This window comes from Patagioenas fasciata, chromosome 3 (genome assembly GCF_037038585.1).
Source record: "Patagioenas fasciata isolate bPatFas1 chromosome 3, bPatFas1.hap1, whole genome shotgun sequence".
Lineage (NCBI taxonomy): Eukaryota > Metazoa > Chordata > Aves > Columbiformes > Columbidae > Patagioenas > Patagioenas fasciata.
In genome coordinates, this window is record NC_092522.1 from 87,680,651 (window position 1) to 87,700,316 (window position 19,666).

The following is a 19,666-nucleotide window of genomic DNA, read 5'->3' on the forward strand; positions in this document are numbered from 1 at the left end:
AATTCTTTGTATACGCTTATCACACAAAAAGTATGTTTTAAAATAAAATGTAAAAACATTCAGAGCATAGCTAATATTAGTCCCCATTTTTATAGTTATTTTAAATCTGGGACTTTAGAATGTAAGCGTGGTCATAGCGATTTCCCTGAAATTTTATCTGACTGTGCAGTTTATATTTTAAACAGGTTATATTTCATATTTGGCCTTAATCAGCAATAAATAAATAATTTAGCAATAAAGATACAGATGTGCACAAGGGTCAGTAGCCCCACTGAGTGTCAGGATTTGTTTTTTTCTTTCCATTTTGCTTCGCATCCATTCCACTCTTAATACACATCTTCTCAGGACTGAAATCTCTTCACCAGCAACCTCTGTGAAGCCTGAAAATGTCTTTCCGCAGCGTATGAAGGATGAAGTTGTTACAATTAAATCCTAGTCCCATCGTAGCTAGTCGTTTTCACTTTTGATGGTAAAATGGAACTAGTCCATGCATCTTAATCCTGTTGTCTCATCAGTGGAATTTGTGCTCCTGTGTAATCATACCTGCTAGGGCACAATCCCTTTCATGCAGACAGGAAGGATATTTCAGGTATCAGTCCACTGTTCAGATCAACCAGAAAAACCCCTGCCTGACCTGGAGAGAGTTGTTCCGAGCAGGAGAACAGACCACAGCAGGAGCTGCCCCTTGTCCTTGGCTGAAAGCACTCCATTCCAACTACACCATCATTAGTAGTACAGACAGATGCACACAGCTGTCAGGCTGGGGTTTGGAAGTTTCGGCACTCAAATACTCTTCTGGTTATGCGATATAACAACAAAGTCTTGTTACGTCTAACAAAGCTTTGGTGGCAGGCTGTAGCACTTATCGAATTCCTAAAAACAAACACAAACTCATCTAGAGTCAGACTTTTTGGAGGTTGCAATAGCTAGTGAAAGAAGCAGGCAAGAGTCAAGAATAAAACCAGAAATAATCTAGAGATCTATATGGAGTGATGAACTGTTCTTTAACCACAATGTATGTCAAGATAAATTTTAGGATTGCCTAATAGAGATACTGCAAGATTGTATTGGATAAATTGCCATCAGTTCTGGGATTGTGATGAGTGTCCTTGTGGAGGCTGAGGGAAGAAGTCACACGTGGTGTTTCAGAGGGGTGGTGAATAGCCAAGGCATTGCTGTAGGCAGCTCTGCATGCCACCCACTTCCTGTTCCATGGCAGTTTTCACCCTGAAAAAACAGACAGATCCAGCCCATACGCCTGTTCATTGCTCATTGTTTTTCTTCGGCACATTCTACGTTTCCAATGCCATTTTCCTTGCCTCTTTTCAGCCCTTCTACTGCACATACTGCATTTTTCACACCGTGCTCTCTGCTTTCCATGTGTCTCTGACCTCTGTGCCATTGCCTAGGGCTGCAAGTCTCGATCTGTGTTCCTGCATGATGCGCCACCTGTCTCGCCACAGAGCAAGCACGGGAGCTGCTGCCTCGCACAGGAGCAAGTTACCGCGTTCAGCTCACCTGCAGTAACTTGCTCCTGTGAGAGGTGGCGGCTCCTGGCTCCACCCTGCTCCTTTATTTCTCTGCATGCTCCTTTCTGGAAACCTCCTTCTATAGTCTGCACAGCAGGATAAGGCATAGCTCAAGGCATAGCTCCCATCAAGACGCAGAGGAACTATTTGATGCCTTTTCTGCCCTTACAAAGTACTACTTCGTGGCTGAAGCATCAGTGTCTTGGTGACCTTTGCCTGAACATTGTCAAGAATATCTTGAAATACCCACCTTCATCTTAGCAGACAACTCTTGGTGAGTTGCTGGGAACAGACCATGTGTGGAGAAAAGGAAACAATCAGGCTTCTTCAAAGTGTGTTGCCCTCCTACTGCCCATAGCCAAGGGTCGCTCTGCTTCCTGTGGCCACAGGCAGTAGGAAAGGGTGATGGTACTGGGACTGTCCCAACCCCCAAAGCAAGGTTGGCTGTGCTCAGGGAGGGCGAGCTCTGTGCTGAACCAGTCTCTGCTGCACCTGTAGCCCTAATCCACTGTTCTGCTCCATCCCAGAGCTCTACCCCAATGCCTTCCAGCCCAGAAAGCTCCATTGTCACTCCTTTGTACCTCTCATCCCTTGTGTTCCACATTCCCTGCCATGTCATGCTGCCTTATTCCAAGTTTTGTTTCACTTCAGCCCTTAACCCTGTCCTGCATTTTTTGTATTTACTCACTGCACATCGCTCTCACTGTTGCCACCACATTTTTTTGATGACTGTGCCTGACTGTGCCCAATTCTTCAGTGAGCTTCCCCCGCAAGCAGCAGTGCCTGGCTCTTGCACCTTGGATTTTGAGAACATTGGGTACATTTTATGTCCCAGAAAAGCCCAGACCTAGGATTCTGAAGGCAGAAAATAGGTAATTTGGCGGTAACTATACGACATCATTTTCCTAGTACTGGAAAGGCCTTTAAGACCTCGATATTATATTGGCAAAAGTCAGAAATGGTCTGTCCTGACACTTCGTGGTTTGTTGTTTTTTGTTTTTTTTTAATGCTGCTTGCATGAAACAAAATGTTACATCCCTAATAGGCATTTTGGGTTAGAAGTCAGCTCAGTTGGGTGTACTAGGACAGGAATGTGGGGAGTGTAATGTTACATAGGGACAGCACATCTTAAAGAACCACTGCTTCTTGGAGCGATGTTTATTCTGCTTACAGAAAAAAAATGGGACTTGTGTTGAGAATGTATTGAATGGAAGAGACTACAAATAAAATACATGGCAATCTGTAAGCTAATTGGTTGAGGCAACTTTGTATATTGCTACGTAGTTTCAAGTGAAAGTAAAGATATTGAAGTACCAGTAGGCATTTGCAGTTTTGACAATAGTTTCTCATAATTTTAAGGTAATTATTTGAATGTGAAATTCAAAGATTATAATTGTGTGGTGAAACTGTCACCACTGTTCATAGGCTGGTATTGATTTTGGCCAATTACAGGTGATGTCCAGGCAGGGTAGGTGTTGAGTACCACTGACAGTAGTTTGATACTAGAACTGTGCAAATGTAAAATTTGGTAAAAAATAGAAGGCTGACATTTCAAAAGAGAACATTGGCGTAAAGAAACATAGAAGTGCTTACAAGCAAACCTGCCTACCATTGGAAAGCCTTCAAAGACAAAGAGTAATTAGTTGACAGAATATCTGTATCAATTTAAATATGTTGAGGTTTATGTTATAAAGTTAATTCTAGGTACCTAAAAATGATGTTGTGGTAAAGAACTACAAGAATGACTGTATAATTTGAACTTTCTGATTGGTGAGGAGTACATCTTAATAGTAATTCAGAAATCAGTCATGCTCAGTTCCTGGGGGTGAGATGGAGATTGACATACACTCCTCTATCTCACCCCTCTCCTTGATGGCACATGGTTTTTGGATGCTGCCAGTGGTGCCTCCTGAGGGAGCAGGAATGCTCTTGCAGCCTGTCCAGAACCCAAACAGTAATTCTTGCCACAGTCTGCTGACCTCTTCTGTGTGAGCTCAGTCTCTGAAATATGGAGATTATGGTGATAAGAAAAACCCTGGAGTAAAAAGAGTGTATACTAGTAATGAGATTTGGAATTTTCAATTGCTCAGATGACTTAGGGGTGGAAAAACACTGTGTTTCAGGACATTGAATTATGATAATACTGAGATGCTCATTTCAACCTCATTGAGTGCTAATATGGAAAACTGACTGGTTTTACATGTTGGTGATGTAATTCAGAACTTCAGAACTCAAGAGGAATCTTGAAAACTAGAGAAATAAATAATGAAACCTTTTATTTAAGCAAAGGACAGTTACAAATAACTTTATATTCCCTAAAAATTTTGCTAACATTGCACTGAATTAACATTGCCTTTTTGAAGTGCCATGTGAATACAAGTGAAACATTGTAAGTAAAATACTTTTCAGCCGAGGCAGTGGAAGGTAAATAAATAGTAATAAACCGGTCTTGTGTCAATATCTGTCTTATTAAGGAAGCCAATTCTTGTAGTTCATTTGCATGTTTTTGGTGTATATCAGTGATAGCAAGTTAAACTGTGTAGACAGCTGTGTGGTCTTATGAAAGATGAGTCTTAGGGTTCCCAAGATGTTAATTACTTCTGGCTAAAGCATGTGGAAGACAAGATCCTGACACAGCTGGTGAGGGAGCCAACTAAGGAAGGCACCCATGGGACCTGTTGTTTGCAAACAGAGAAGGACTTGTGGGTGATGTGATGGTTGGAGGCTGTCTTAGGCACAGCACTTGTGAAATGATTGAGTTTTTGATTCTTGGAGAAGTCAGGAGGAAGGTCAGCAGAACTGCTGCCTTGGATTTCTGAAGGGCAGACTTTGACCTGTTTAGGAGGCTGGTTGGTATGGTCCCTTGGGAGACAGTCCTGAAAGACAAAGGAGCCCAGGAAGGCTGGTCTCTCTTCAAGAAGACAATCTTAGAGGTGCAGAAGATGGCTGTTCCTGTGCACTGAAAGACAAGCTGGCAGGGAAGAAGGATGGCCTGGACGAACAGAAAGCTTTGGCTGCAACTGAGGAAGAAAAGGAGAATTTATGACCTTTAGAAGAGGGGCAGGCAACACAGGAAGACTACAAGGATGCTGTGAGATTATGCACAGAGAAAACTAGAAAGGCCTAAGCACAACTGGAGCTTAATCTGGCTACTGCCATAAAAAACAACTAAATATGTGTCTATAAATACATTAGCAACAAAAGGATGGCTAAGGAGAATCTCTATCCTTTATTGTATGTGGGGGAAAACATCATGACAAAGAATGGGAAAAAGGCTGAGGTACTAAACGCTGTATTTGCGTCGGTCTTTAATAGTAAGTCTGATCATCCTCCGACCCTCTGAGCTGGAAGACAGGGAGCAAAATGAAGCCCCAGTAATCCAAGGGGAAATGGTTAGTGACCTGCTACGCCACTTAGACACATGAGTCTATGGGGCCACATGGGATCTGCCTAAGGGTTTCGAGAGAGGTAGTGGAGGTGCTCACCAAGCCACTTCCCATCATTTATCAGGAGTCTTGGCTAACCAGGGAGGTCCCAGTTGACTGGAAGTTAGCAGATGTGATGCCCAACTACCAGAAGGGCTGGAAGGAGCATCTGGGAAATTACAGGCCTGTCAGTCTGACCTCAGTGCCAGGGAAGGTCATGGAGCAGATCAACTTGAGTGCCATCACATGGCACATACAGGACAACCAATTGGTCAGGCCCAGTCAGCATGGGTTTATGAAAGGCAGGTCCCATTTGACCAACCTGATCTCCTATGACAAGGTGGCCCACTTAGTGGATGAAGGAAAAGCTGTGGATGTTGTGTACTTAGACTTTGGTAAAGTCTTTGACACTGTTTCCCACAGCATTTTCCTGGAGAAATGGGTTCCTCATGGTTTGGACAGGCATACTCTGCTGGATAAAAAAACTAACTGGATGGCCGGGCCCAAATTGTTGCGGTGGATAGAGTTAAATCCAGTTGGCAGCCAGTCATGAGTGGTGTTCCTCATGACTCAGTATTAGGGGCAGTTGTGTTTAATATCTTTGTCAACAATTTGGACAAGGGGATCAAGTGCTCCCTCAGTAAGTTTGCAGATGACACCAAGTTGGGTGGGAGTGTTGATCTGCTGGAGGGTAGAAAGGCCATGCGGAGGAATCTGGTCCAGCTGGATCGTTGGGCTGAGGCCAGTTGTATGAGGTTTAACAAGGCCGAGTGCCAGGTCTTGCACTTGGGTCACAACAACCCCAGGCAGCACTACAGGCTCAGGGAAGAGTGTCTGGAAAGCTGTCTGGCAGAAAAGGACCTGGGGGTGTTGATTGACAGTCGGCTGAACATGAGCCAGCAGTGTGCCCAGGTGGCCAGAAAGGCCAACAGCATCCTGGCTTGTATCAGGAATAGTGTGGCCAGCAGGACTAGGGAAGTGATTGTCCCCCTGTACTCAGCACAGTGAGGCCGCACCTTGAATTGTTCAGTTCAGTAGTGGGCCCCTCACTACAAGAAAGCCATTCAGGTGCTGGAGAGAGTTCAGAGAAGGGCAACAAAGCTGGTGAGGGGCCTGGAGCACAAGTCTGATGAGGAGCGGCTGAGGGAACTGGGGCTGTTTAGCCTCGAGAAAAGGAGGCTGAGGGGAGGGAGACCTTATTGCTGTCTACAACTACCTGAAAGGAGGTTGTAGCATGAAGGGTGTTGGTCTCTTCTCCTGAGTAGCAAGTGACAGGATGAGAGGAAATGGCCTCAAGTTGTACCAGGGGAGGTTTAGCTTGGTTATTAGGAAAATTTCTTCACTGAAAGGGTTTTCAGGCATTGGAACAGGCTGCCCAGGAAAGTGGTGGAGTCATCATCCCTGAAGGTGTTTAAAAGATGTGTAGATGTGGTGCTTAGGGACATGGGTTAGTGGTGGATTTGGCAGTGTTAGGTTAACAGTTGGACAGCCGGTGGATTTTTTTTTTTTCTTTTCTGCCTTACAAAAATTATGTGTGGATCTTTTTAACAATACTGTTTTTGCTATAAGGTGCGCCTCTCTCAAATATGGTGACATACTCTGGATCCTCTTTACAGATTCTAACGTTTTCTGCTAATTACTTCCCATATTATTTTTTTTCATTTAGAAAACCGTTAAATATTTTTCGAGTTTGCTTTATGCTCCTAGGGGAAGCTTTGATCAATATGCTGGCTTTTTCAACTCTGAATACCTGTGTTCTGAATGAATTTGATTACTGTGACTGAATATGATTTTGATGTGCTCATCCTGCCTTGTATATGTCAGTACTGCAGGACTATCATGGAACAGTACAGATTTTCCTGATGGAGTCAGGCACATGGGTGGGTAAAGGGAAGAAGTCACTTGCCTGTCCGTGCTGTGACTGATCTCTTTTGACCCTTACTGATCTTACCTTCCTTTGGGTATTTCTATCAATGCCCAGGAAATTGTTGTGTTCTCTATGTAATTAGAAAAGGATTTTTGAAGGTGGTATACAGTTCAACACCACTTCTTACTTTTGTTTGATATACATGAATGTTTTGACTTTGCCATTTTGCCAGTTCCACCAGTTCCCACTGTTGGTGAACCAGTTGAAGGTCATATATATCATATTGCTGTCAAAACTGGGAAGAATCAGAATCATACTAAGATGTGATCATTGTGTGGACTGAAGGCCAAAACAATAGTTACTGCTGTCTAAGCTTCTGATTTCTTTTGTTTATGAAAATAAGCCTGGAAATGGTGAGATATTAGTTAGAAAATGACAAGGTTATGTACAGAAAAAAAATGTAACTCACTATGAATTAGAAGTATATTAAGTATATAAAGAAAGAGACATCTCAGTGTTAGACTTGAGCAGAATGATGCCTACATTCCTACTTATTTTCTGATTATTTCTAGTTAAGGGGGGAAAGTTTAATCCATATGTGCTAATGGGAATGGAATATAAAATTGAAGGACAACAGAAAACAGCAAACCCTTTGTGAAAACATGCAGCTGCTGAAGATTATGATGGGTTTGGGTGTCCTTTATAGTCAGAAACTCTTTCAATGCTCTGTCATCAAAGAGTTCTCCTTATGGGATTTCTGTACTTAAGGGCAACGCTTTCGGAGCCTCTAAAGTGGAGGTGGTGACCACGGTGCCTTTGCTTAGCAAGAGGAACATCGTGATTGTCCAGTTTGAACACCACGTTGCTCTCCTGACCTTTTCCCTGGCCAGTGCTGTTCTTGTCTGCCTGTTCGCAGCAGCACCCAAATGCTCCTCTGGGATTTGGAGTTTGTGTAGTAGTAACATTGACTTGCACTATACCTGCAGAAGCCTGACTGAATCTCTTCCAGAAGTATCAACAGTCATTTGAGTCAACTTGTCCCACTGTCCCTCTGGTTCTTGGTGGTGTACACAACATCTTTGTAAAGAGCTGAAGAGAACAGTAGACAGAAACTGCATCTGGGGCTCTTTTTCTTTAGGAAGCCATTAGACAATACTGCAGAGATTCTCTATTATTTCTCTACTTGTAGTGATGTCATTTTTGTATTACTGTGCATACTTTTATTTGCCGTAATCTGTTTTAGCTCTTAGGCCCGCTGCTCTGAATGTGTGTTTACTGGTCTTTTATCTTGCTCTCTCTTTGTCTCTAATGGTCTCTAATAAATACCAAAGGCACACACCTGCTGTTCTTCCGTGTTACTGAGTGACATCCATCACAAAGAAACCTGTGAAATTATTTTGTTGAGCAGCTGCTTCTTCCATAAACAAAAATTTCTGGTTTGCATCCATCTTTAATGCATGTCTTTCTGGTTTTGTAGTAGTTCAAATAGAACTGTGTGATCAGATTTGCAAAGATAGCTCTTGTTGTCATAATAAAGCTTGATACCCTGTAACAGTTCAGTAACAGCTATTGGGGACTTAAAAAAACTGATGGATGTAAAGTGATATCTTAAAAGATTTTATTTTATTTTTTTTTAGGCTGCTCACCCAGAATGTTGGTCTTCTTTATGTTGGAAACTTTGACAGACCTTTTGCACAAATTAAGGTACGATTAATAAGTAAGGGGTGGGGTGGCTATTTAAATTATTTCACTTCTGTGTGATATAAGTCTTGATTTAGAGTCCTTCAAGTTATCAGTACAACTTCAGGAAAAATAATGGGAAATAGCGCTACCGTGATGATGTTAACCATATTCTGGGTTTGCTTCTAGTTACATAGTTACATCTGTGTACTTAACTTGTCAATGAAGTTTTGTTTTGATTAATTTTTACTCTGGTTTAATTATGAGAAGCAAAATGTTCTATGTTTTCTGTGTGTGTGTGTGTTTTGGTTTTGTTGGTTTTGGTTTGGTTTGGTTTATTTTTTTGCTACCTTGTCAGTGACATTTCACAACAAAGCCACTTTTGGAACTCCGTAATTCTTTAAGTGATCCTTGGCAGGGAAGACACTGCAGTAAAAAGCACAGATTGTGTTCCCAGTATTATTAGACTTATTATGAAAGACTCATACAATTGCTGGAAAATCAGTTGTCTTTTACAACTTATTGTTTATTTTCCTTCAGTTGAACTATAATAGTTTGACATTTCTAATTGGCAGTTGCTAATTAGTTTTGTCACGTCACTTGCAAACAAAAATGTTTTACAATAATATATGGACTGATTTTGATGAGTTTCATTTGACTTCTTCTTAGGACAAGGAGAGGGAAGCTTTAGCTTGTCAATCATTAATTGGGATGTGGAAATACGATATATGTTTTAGAATGCTGAAATGTTCCCATGTCCCAGGTGATACCTGTCATTAGTATATATTCTTTGCTCTTGGCAACGTTGTTCCCTCCATTGTGTGCACATCCTTTGCCTCTCAGAATTTTAAAAAGCCCTTGTTTAATTTCTAAAACTTGGGTGTGTTCCTTTGCCATCCCTCATTACATTGCTGAAGACCACTATTCCCAATTAACTAGCAAATACTGTGGTTTATAACTTAAACCTTAGTACTGTTTTAAAATTACTTTAAAATAACAGATGCATGCTTTTCATCCTCCCTGTTCCTTTTCTCTCATTTTCCCGGTTCCTTTATGTATATTATTCAGTTTGGCTAATAACCAAATAATTTTAATGTTCCTTGCCTGAAACATCTTGCAAGTTTTTTAACAAATAAGCTTGTATATTTTTGGTGGTAACTCATCAGAATAGTGCTTGTTTAAATGCTTTATAAAAGCTCTCCCACTCTCTTCTTCCCTTCCAAATGAGGCCCCATTCCCACCCTCACCTACCTCATCCACTTCTAATAGTAAGTGGCAAAATGAGGAGGTTTTTTCTATGGTTATGAAGAGTTTGTGCGTTCACTGGGTGGGTTTGAGAGAGCAGAGGTGTTCACTGCACTTGTTTTGAGCCGTTTGCAGTCAGCAGGGTCCTCCTCCCGTCACTCCAGCCAGGGAGAGGCCCTTCTGCTCCAGGACAGCTGCCGGGCAGATGCTGTGCAGGATCGAACTGCAGGACTGAGTTGTATCTCTAGCAAATGTTGAGGGAAAGAGTGCAAAACTGGGATAAATACAACATACTTATCCAGGTTCCTGCAATTTGCATGCAGGGCCTTCTCTGCTAGAAGTTTTATCTGCATCCTGCTGCTTAATAGATTAAGTGGGATCTTCCTCCCTGAGTGTACTTAAGGGATTTTCCACTAAATTTTCAACATACAAAGCCACACTTATCACTGTGAGTTAAGGTGTTATTTTATGTATTTGAAACATTTTGGTTCAGCCTAGGCTTTACGTCAGGAGAAATGGTGAGCAGTCGTTCTCTATTCCTGATTTTATCTTCTCTTCTGCATTACCCCAGTCTTGCACTTTCCAGGCTACAAAAACTTAATCGATTTAATCCCTGTATCCAATCATTCAGTATCTCCAATCAACACCATTTTTGTTCTTTGTACCCTTCTGTAGCTCTACTGTTGCGTTTCTTAAGGTAGGGAATGACACAATATTCGAGACATGGGCACAATAACATTTTCTGTTCTCTTTGCTGTTCTTACCTTATATATGGTACAATGCTTGATAAATATCTGGCGTACATTTAATTTGAGTAGGTTAATATTAGACTTTCTGGTAATATATCACTGCTGTAGTCTCATCCTAGATTTTATGTTCACCGCAGAACAGGTAATGTGGATATTCAAAATAACTTTCAGTCACTACCTAGGAAAAACAAAGCCTATTGTCCACTAAATTACTGTAGATTACATAGACATGTTTGAATAAGCTAATTCCACAAGCTGTACTCTGTAAAACATCACTTTTTATTTTTGGAGCTATAGGAGTATATACTGGTATATATTTGCACACTGCTGCTTTGCTTTGTTTCTGATGCTAAAGGTAATCTTGAAGTGGAACTAGTTTTTCACAGTGTCATCTCTTTGTGGTTTGGATTATCAGCTGCAACTGGGACATGGCATGCAGTTAACAAAAACAATAAGCTTCTTAATTGAGGCTCCTGTCTGATTGCTTCGCCATTCTAGAAGGATGTTGGTTGCATGACAGAAGGAGGAATTGGTGTAGCACCAAAAATGTAGAGTAATAATTCACATTGAGAATTGTTGATGTGAAAAGAAATGTGCGTACTCTGGAGATACACAATGGTCTTTGTAACTGTTGACAAAAGTTTCTTTCATTCTTCCCCCAGCAGTTCTTCAGGTCTTTGATACATGGTTGCTAATCGTTCCACCAGGTAAAAGACCTGTGAACCACATTTGGTCCCGGAATAAGGCAGAGCCCTCGAAACCTTTTGGTTCAGATATACTTTTGCTCCATGTGATGGATTGTTCACTCTTGCTATATAAATGACTCACTCATGTTCATTTGTAAACATCCCAAGTATTATGCGTTCTATTAAGACATGGCATTTCTTGCCAAACGTGTGCATTAAGGAATGCCCCAAACAACTACACTCCTCTGTCACTGTAGATTTATTACCCAAAGCGAACCATTATTACACAGCAGTACTTCCAATGCATTTTACTACACTTTCAGTTGGACAAATAGGAATGCTGTCAAGCCTTTGAAATATTCATAGTAAACATATAAACTGCCATGCTAGTACTCATGAATTCATGTTTCAATTTATGCACATTTACAAAACTGCAGAGAGAGGAACTCCTTATCAAAGTATCCCTTTCCAAAAGCAAACAAGCTTGATTTTCCAGAACTGTGCAAAAAAATAATTGCACCAGTGTCTTTGATGGTGAAGACTGTAGATGGCAAGTCTGGGAAGACATTTTGAAATACTAACCTCTCTCCTAGGATGATTTTTCTATATCTGTCTTTCTTATATGCGAGAATTCATTAATATTTATATATATTAATATTTATAATGTTTCTGAGACATAGATGAGTTGGTAGGATTAACCAAAATTACCTGATTCTCCTGACTTACTTTCAGCGGTATCAGCGGTTGTGCTTGATAGATGTTTGATCTCTGTACTTCATTATACAAAAGGAATGTGAAGCATTCACTCCTCAAGCTTTTGAATCTTGTATTAGATTAGAAGATTGGGTAGATTAGAAGAAATGGAAGAAAAGCATGTTTCCTGGCTAGAGGGATCTGCCTGGAAATTTTATTTTCCAATAATTTGCCAGTTGATAGATAGTGCAAGATTTTATATGTTGCTGCTTTGTGAACAGAGTTCATGATACAGAACTTTTAACTTATTGCATGAGGCTTGGGATTGCTTTTGTCCTAGAGTAATATTCACTGAGTTTCAGTAAGTTCAGTGGCTCATAAAAATGATGGCTATTTTGGTTAGCTGCTGAGAGTACTAAATGAATTAATTATTTGAAAGTCAAATTCTCTGCGGCAATGAAGTCTCATTTTATTTCCAGGGGCCTGTTCTTTAAAGTTATATATAAGGAATCAATTTCATATAGGGTTGTTCCTCTTAGAATTTTATTTTATTTTTAAATGAAATTATTTTAATTTATTCTAGCATCTGTTCAAAAGTGGCATAGAACAGTTTCACGATAAATATTCACTTTTCATATATTTTCCCATTTAGGGAGCTATGTTACAATAGTACTATTTACAGTGATACTTCTGCATTCATTCAAGAACTTTGGAGAAATTCAGTGATTTGCAGCTTTCGTTGGATCTTAAGTAGTTGTATTTATTAAATATCTCTTGGAAACTAGATGAAAGAAGAAGGTGTCTCTTATTTGACAATCTTGATCAACAAGATGAAGTATTGACATCAGCTGGAATTAACTGGCAAACTTTCTTAAATCTATTTGCATTAAATATTGATTGTATTCTTCTACTAACAATGAAGCTAGTAAAGCAAAAATTTTATCATAGAAATTTTGTGTTTATTAGAAGCAACTAATTTCATTGTCTCAGCATGCGTAATATTCACCTGATGGGAAGGTGTGTTATGAAAGTTTTAGCCTGTTTACGGAACAAGAAGTCTTCATAACAGATATGACCTGTTGTTTTCAAAATAGAAACTTGATCATTGTAGATCAGAATGAAGACACTATATCCAGTAGTTAGAACTATAAAGAAAATGATATTGCTTGACCAATTTTTTAGGATTGAAAGTTTTTGCAGTTCAGTTCCTGGATGCTTCTGGGTTTAGGGGAAACTGTTCAGTACACTGTGTTCTCCATTATTAATCAGTAATGAAGCTTCTGGCAGTCTTTACTATTGAGCTAATGACTAGTTTCATTTTGGGCTCTTAACACATTAAATTACCATTTAAATAAAGATTAATTACTGCAATTTTATTTTTAGTATTTTAAGAGTAGTTATTAAAAAGTTTCATAATAAATACTACTTTGTTCAAAATAGAATTGCTCCATTTAATAGTATATGAAGACAGTTGTGGAGAAAAGAGTCTTTTGGAAACAGTGATGTGTTCTTAGTATTTTGTTTCTATGGCAGGAGCCCAGTGGAAAGATTCTGAGAGTTTTAAGTTTGCTTCTGGGGGATTTGCTGCTGTGGCTACAGCAGTCTTGTTGTCAAGGACTAGCAAGGAATCGAGTGCTCTGCTCTGACCTGCAGCTCGGTACCTGTTACCTTGGATTTTATTAAACTTGAGAATGGTATTGCAGATTGCTGAGACAGCTAAACCTACCACCAGGGTTGCAATTTGGTTCTAAGCTGTTATTTGCCCAACTGCCTCATTTTCCCCCAGCAAATACACTTTTAAGTTAAAACATGATAAAGTATAGCAGAGTTCTGCCTTGCAGCAGGTAATTGCCCCAGAATAATTGATCATATCACATCAAAACCAGTAGGCCCTCCAGATACAAATCCATCTACCTTTACTTTAAGGTCCACAGGCAACTTATCAGCACCTCAGAAAATTTACTGTGGTTTCCAAGAGCTGAAACATACTCAACACAGCTGCTTTACCATTGTCCAGACATAGGGGCTGGACTAATGGCTGAGAACCAGGCTACACTTCATTCGTGACTCCTTCAGCAACATCAAACATCTGTTGATGATTGCTGAAGTGATTGCACACAATTTACCAAATAATCTTTTTACTGAAAGAGGGTATAGGCAAGAATTGGTGAGCTTGCTGCTTTTAAGAGCAAAGAACAAACCTCAAGCCAGGGTCAGCTGCTGATTTCTTGTCTGCAGCTGGCGTGTTTTTCTTCCCTGTGTGACAATGACTTCTACTACCAATTAGTGATTGCGAAGCTGGGTGGACTGCCACAGACATGAGGAACTTTTCAGGGTACAGCTCTTCAGACTACTCCAAATTTAGGAGAAGAATTAGTCCAACTTTCCCCATGCACTCAGTTGGTGAGTTCCTCAACAGTGTGATCTGTACAGTCTTTTAGCAAAGTAAATGAAGAATTTTCCCTCTGTGCCTCTTGACAGCCAGTAAGAGTATGTTGATGCCCTAACTATTTGATGCTTTGCTTATTGGACTTCCATAGCTATTGATAGAGGTTTTTTGCTTCCAGTACTACAGCAGGAAAGGAGTTCTAGTTTATCATTAAATCATATCTGAGTTTTGTTTCCGTTGCCTATCTCCGCTTCCTACTATTTTGTGCTGTTTGTGTATTGTATGTGTTATGAAATGTCATAGAATAAACATAAGCATATCATGTCTTCGCCTTGAATAAAAAGACAAATACAGAGCCCTAGAATCTCCGGAATGAGACATTCCAGAGAAAACAGAAATACAGATTTATCTCTAGACATTTCATTCTGCTTGCTTATGTTGAAAACAAATGATTTCAAAGAGGAAGAGACACCACTGGGTTGAACAGAGGCCTGTCAAATTAAAAGAAAAAAATTGTGTTAAGTTGCTTGGTTAGTTTAGCAAGAAAGTGTCAGAGAAGGATTATTTCATCTTCGTATTATCAGAGTTAACATGGGCAGAAAGGGGAAAAATAGGAGACAATTATTTTAAACTAAGAAAGTAATGATAGGAGAACAAATGGATTATGCTGGACAGAAATAATTTTATTCTGGAAGCTGAAGGATGCTTTTGAGAACTACGGATGTGGATCAGACTTCCACCAGGAACAAACACCTTTACAGTGTTGACAAGGAGTGTGATAATTATATGATTTGATGACTGTGACAGAAGAAGATAAACTCGGATAATCTGAATCTCCATGTTTCATTAAACACAGTCACTCTGAATTAAAACACACAGAGAATAAAGCTGTATAATATTCTACCTCTTCTGAAGTTCAAACTATATCTTTAGGATAAAGTCATCAACGTTAATAATATGTATTTTTTCTTGTTAACAGTATGCAAACAGAACTGGTGGGTGACTGATGTTTTATAGTTTTGTGGGATATTACAATAGGATTTTTCACATCATCTTGCCTAGACGTAGAAGCTGCACTGGTCATCATTGGAATTGCTACTATTGGGCTGATGAGAACCTGCATAAGGAAATCCTCTTCCTTTTTCTTATTGCGTTTGTTTTTTGTGGAAACCACCTATGTTTGTGTGTCATGCAGAACTCAACACATGGAAAGTGTTTCAGCACCAACACTTAAAAAATGGGGCTGATTGCCAGGTAATCTTTGAAAATAAATTTCTCAGTGGAGTGAGAATTTAAGGTTGGTTCCTAATGTTTATCGTTACAAGGTGATGATGTACAGTCTTCTTATGGGAAGTCATACAGTGCTGAGATAATGCCTCCAGGTGCCTGAACCTGTTCTGCTTTTCCACTTCTGCACTGATTTCACATAAAGGACTGAGTCAAGTTCAACACCTTAGTTTTTATCTTCATTGTTCTTGCATGGTCTGGGATATATGAGAAGTTATCTGGCACAGGGTTACGGGCTGTGTTTGCCTTCCTCAGGAGTGCAGGGAGGTTTTACATTAAAAATAAAGTTAATTCTCAGCAGTGAGAGGATTTTCAGTAGGACAGCCTGAGACTTGAAGCGAACCTGACAGAACCTGGAGTGGTTACACATCTCGCAGTCTTCGGTCCCAATTTCAATATGACTCTGTTTGACTTTGTGTGCTAAACATTAATCTGAACATATTCAAAACCAAAATTCTGAATTTGTGACAGTAGTAACAGAAACTCTGAGAGGTAACAACCTGCCCTATCTGCGCAGTTTATATATTGTGAAGATGAGGGAGGTACTGCGGAGAATTTACTGAACAAATTGCAAGTTAGAAAATGTTGTAAGGTGCTAGCAAGAAATCACTCACTGCTCATCTGTGAGTTACATGGTTGTTTAAGGTAGCAAATTTAGCTCATTTTGAAAATAGGATACTTTGGAGCCATTGCTTTGAGAATTAATTGAGGAAGGAAGAAAAAAAGGGTTAATTCTTTGACTTCTCAGCATTTCTCTACACCTTGATAATCCTTGTTGCAGCTTTTCTCAAGTGCAGTCGCTAACTCTGAACGGCGAGGGGTCCTGACTGCCTGTGTGTTGTGTAGTCCCTGGAATATAAGAGTCCTCAGTCCTGCCTGGGAATGTCAGACACCAACAGCGTAAATTAATAGAAATATATTTTATGTGTACGTTTATATTACAGTAAATGCCAGCATACAGTGGGCATATTTACTATCTGTAGACACACTGAGGAGAAAAAAAAAGTACTAAAAATAAATAATAATAATCTAGCCTTGGAGCTGGTGATGTAAACAGAAAAAGAATAACGACTAGAAAATCTGCATGAGCACTGCAAAAACTGAAGCTGTGATTTTATATGCTGTCACAATTGCTGTCCCTAAGAACAAAATGTTAATGAGCTATAATTTATAAATCTGCTCTGTTCTGATGGATCAACTAGTCCCCATTTTGCTTTTTTGTCATGATTATGCCCATGAATTCAGTTTAAAAAATTGTTCTTTGTAAAGCGTGTGGTGTTCCATGGAAGTCCGCAGAATTGGGAAGGTTACCTCTCCAGTTTTCTGGTCTTGCTGCCAGTAAGATAGAATAATTGGTGCTTGGTTTTGGACTATGATTTTTTTTTTTTTTTTGGTTATTGGGCAGCTTTTGTTATTTCAGCTTCTAGGAGTTTGTTTTGAAAATCAATCCAAGTTTGTTCTTGCTAAGCACAGGGTAAATTAAGCCTTCTGGAAAGGTTAAAATAATAGCTGATTGATTGTAGATCTTAATTTATTGAGGTTTTTTTCTACGTTTTCTATTTACTTCTTTATTAACTGTTCAAGGAAAAAAAAGCTTCAAATGCTTTTAATGAGTATTATAAAAATGAACAGATTGCAGTTTTTTAAACCTTCCATTTCCTGGGCTTTGGAATACAAATACCTCCTAGCAATAGAAAAATCAGTATGATAATACCTCATTTCTCAAAAAGCTTAGAAAAACAAGTGCTGACAAAGGAACCCCATGAAGTTTAAGAGAAGCAAGCGTAGGGTTTGCATGGGGGATGGAGCAAACCCCTGTGGTAGCTCTGCCGAAAAGCACCCGAGGGTCCCAGGGGCAGCAGGTTGGATGTAAACCAGCCCTGTGCCCTTGCACTGGGTTGTGTGAGCTGGAGCAGAGCCAGCAGGTCGGGAAAGGTCACTGTTCTCCGCTCGAGATGTTGGGAAACACATCTGGGGTCACCAGGCTCTGTTCGGGGCTCTGTGGTGCAAGAGAAGTCACCCCACTGGAGCAGTTCCTGCGGGGGTCACAGTGAAGGGCAGAGCATCAGGCCTGTGAGGAGAGGCTGGAGAAATTTGGTTTGTTTAGAAGAGGGGGGACTAATTGCAATCTTCCATTACCTGAAGTGAGACTGCAGAAAAAAGAGAGCCAAACGCTTTTCAGAGATGCACAGGGAAGAAGTGGGAAGGTCCCTTTTGCATGTAAGGAAAACATTTTCACGGTGGGGTTGTTTGGGCACAGCAGCAAGTTGCCTGGAGAGGCTGTAAAATCTCTGTGGAGATTTTCAAAATTTAACTTGGAAGGGCGCTGAGTAACCTGGCTCATACTTAAAATGAGCCCAGCTTAGGACAGGTGGTTGGAGTGGGTGATGGCTGGATGTCCCTTCAAACCTGAATTTTTCTGGTTCTGTGACATTTGAGACTATAGGCATTCTAGACTACAGTGATGCAGTCACTACTGTGAAATATAACTAGTTCTTAAGGATATATAAAACTGCATCATTTATTGTGTTCATTGGATATTTCTGAGCCTCTCGTGTTACTGAATGAACTTCATTTCAGTCCGTAATATTAACATACAGTATCAGAACAAGTCTGTTCTTCCTCCTTACCTTTTCCTATAGCTGCACTCATAACTTGCATTATACAAGGCTTTCAATACTTCCATTCTTGGTATCTCTTTTTCTCCTGTTAAATGTTTACCTTTGTCAGTGGCTGGTTTTCTCACAATACCAAAAATATGAAAAGATGCATCTTGTTTTCCAGTAAGAGGTAGAATTACATTACCTTCCAGAGATCCTATGGTCCTCTTTCAAAGAACATGCTGTGTTTTCTGCACTGAAATGTTTATTTAGAAGAAGAAAGGTGTTGGTTTTTTCAGTTGGTTGATTGGGTTTTTTTGTTTGTTTTCTTTTGTTTTTTCCCATTGAAGTAATTCTGCAAGTATTTTCATGTAATGAGACTATGGATTTTTTAATGGAGTGTGTGGTATATGTTGAGAGTAAAGCATTTTCTGCTTAAACTAAAAATCTGTGAGCATAAGTGGAACTGAGAGAAGCTGCTCTTCTCGGTAATGTCTATAACATTTAAGAAGTTTATAGATTATTCAGAGCCATATAACTAATTTTATAAGAATAATAGCAAAGAAGAAAAGGAATTGGAAGTGACAGCACTGGCCAGGTTAGTAGCAAAGTTTGAGTAACAGGCTGAAAGAAGAGCAGCCGGTGAGTAGCTGTTGGATGTAAACACACCGAGGAGACTTTGTAAATGCATGAAATGGCGTGTAACCGTTGTGCATAATGGGTAAGGGAAGACAAATGCGTGAGGATGTACAACATGGGCACCTGAGCACTGCACTAACAAAACTTGCGTATTTGCTGGGACAACATGGTCATACGATGTGACATTGATACTTTCCCTTTGTCTCCAGTCTTGTCTGCTGCCCTTGTTCCAGCAGCAGCACAGACCTACAGTGACTCTTAGGAAAAGCCTCCAAAATTAATCCCTAAGACCATTCATATTTTCTCCTTTAGTTCTTTTGGTTTGAGTACCTTTGTCGTAATACCTATGAGATTAAGACAAGCAGCAATTTTTTATCGCATTAGGGATGGTTGATTTGGAGTTTCCTGTTTCGTTTCATTTGATAAATAATGAGATATGAAACAAGCAGTAACTAATATATTTGTTATCAGACTTGAGTTTTTCTTGTTTTGTTTATTTGTTTTTTTGGGGGGGGGTTTTTTGTTTTGGTTTTGATTGGTTGGTTGGGTTTTGGTGGAGGTTTTTTGTGTGGTTTTTGTTTTTGTCTCAGCTTTCCTTCTTCTTGAATTCATTTGCTTTCTTACCTTCCAGGTAATTTTTCAAATATTTACTGTTGACCCCATACAGATACTATTCTGAGAAGTGCAGTCATACAGAAAACTGGATTTTTGAAGTGATAGCAGACCGTGCTTACAGTAGTTTTCCTGTGCCCAGTGGTATGAAAACACACTATGATAAATGTGAGCATTAGGACATGCAGATTATGTCTCATTAAAATAACACATTAATGGACAAGTAGATTATTTTCCATACTGAATAAATGGCAAAACAAAAGGG

At 39.8% G+C, this 19,666-nt stretch overlaps 1 protein-coding gene across 2 annotated transcripts in view; it reads left to right on the plus strand.

The window, feature by feature from the left end:
* The window catches only part of RNGTT (RNA guanylyltransferase and 5'-phosphatase), a 182,290-nt gene that overhangs the window by 140,064 nt on the left and 22,560 nt on the right, over nt 1–19,666 (plus strand). The window contains exon 14 of one of the 2 annotated variants that reach the window (XM_065834827.2): nt 8,459–8,525. The exons of the other annotated variant lie outside the window; for it this stretch is intronic. Within the exon in view, the coding sequence (XP_065690899.1) occupies nt 8,459–8,525 (67 nt within the window). The remainder of the gene's footprint in view (nt 1–8,458; nt 8,526–19,666) is intronic. 2 annotated transcript variants of the gene reach the window in all.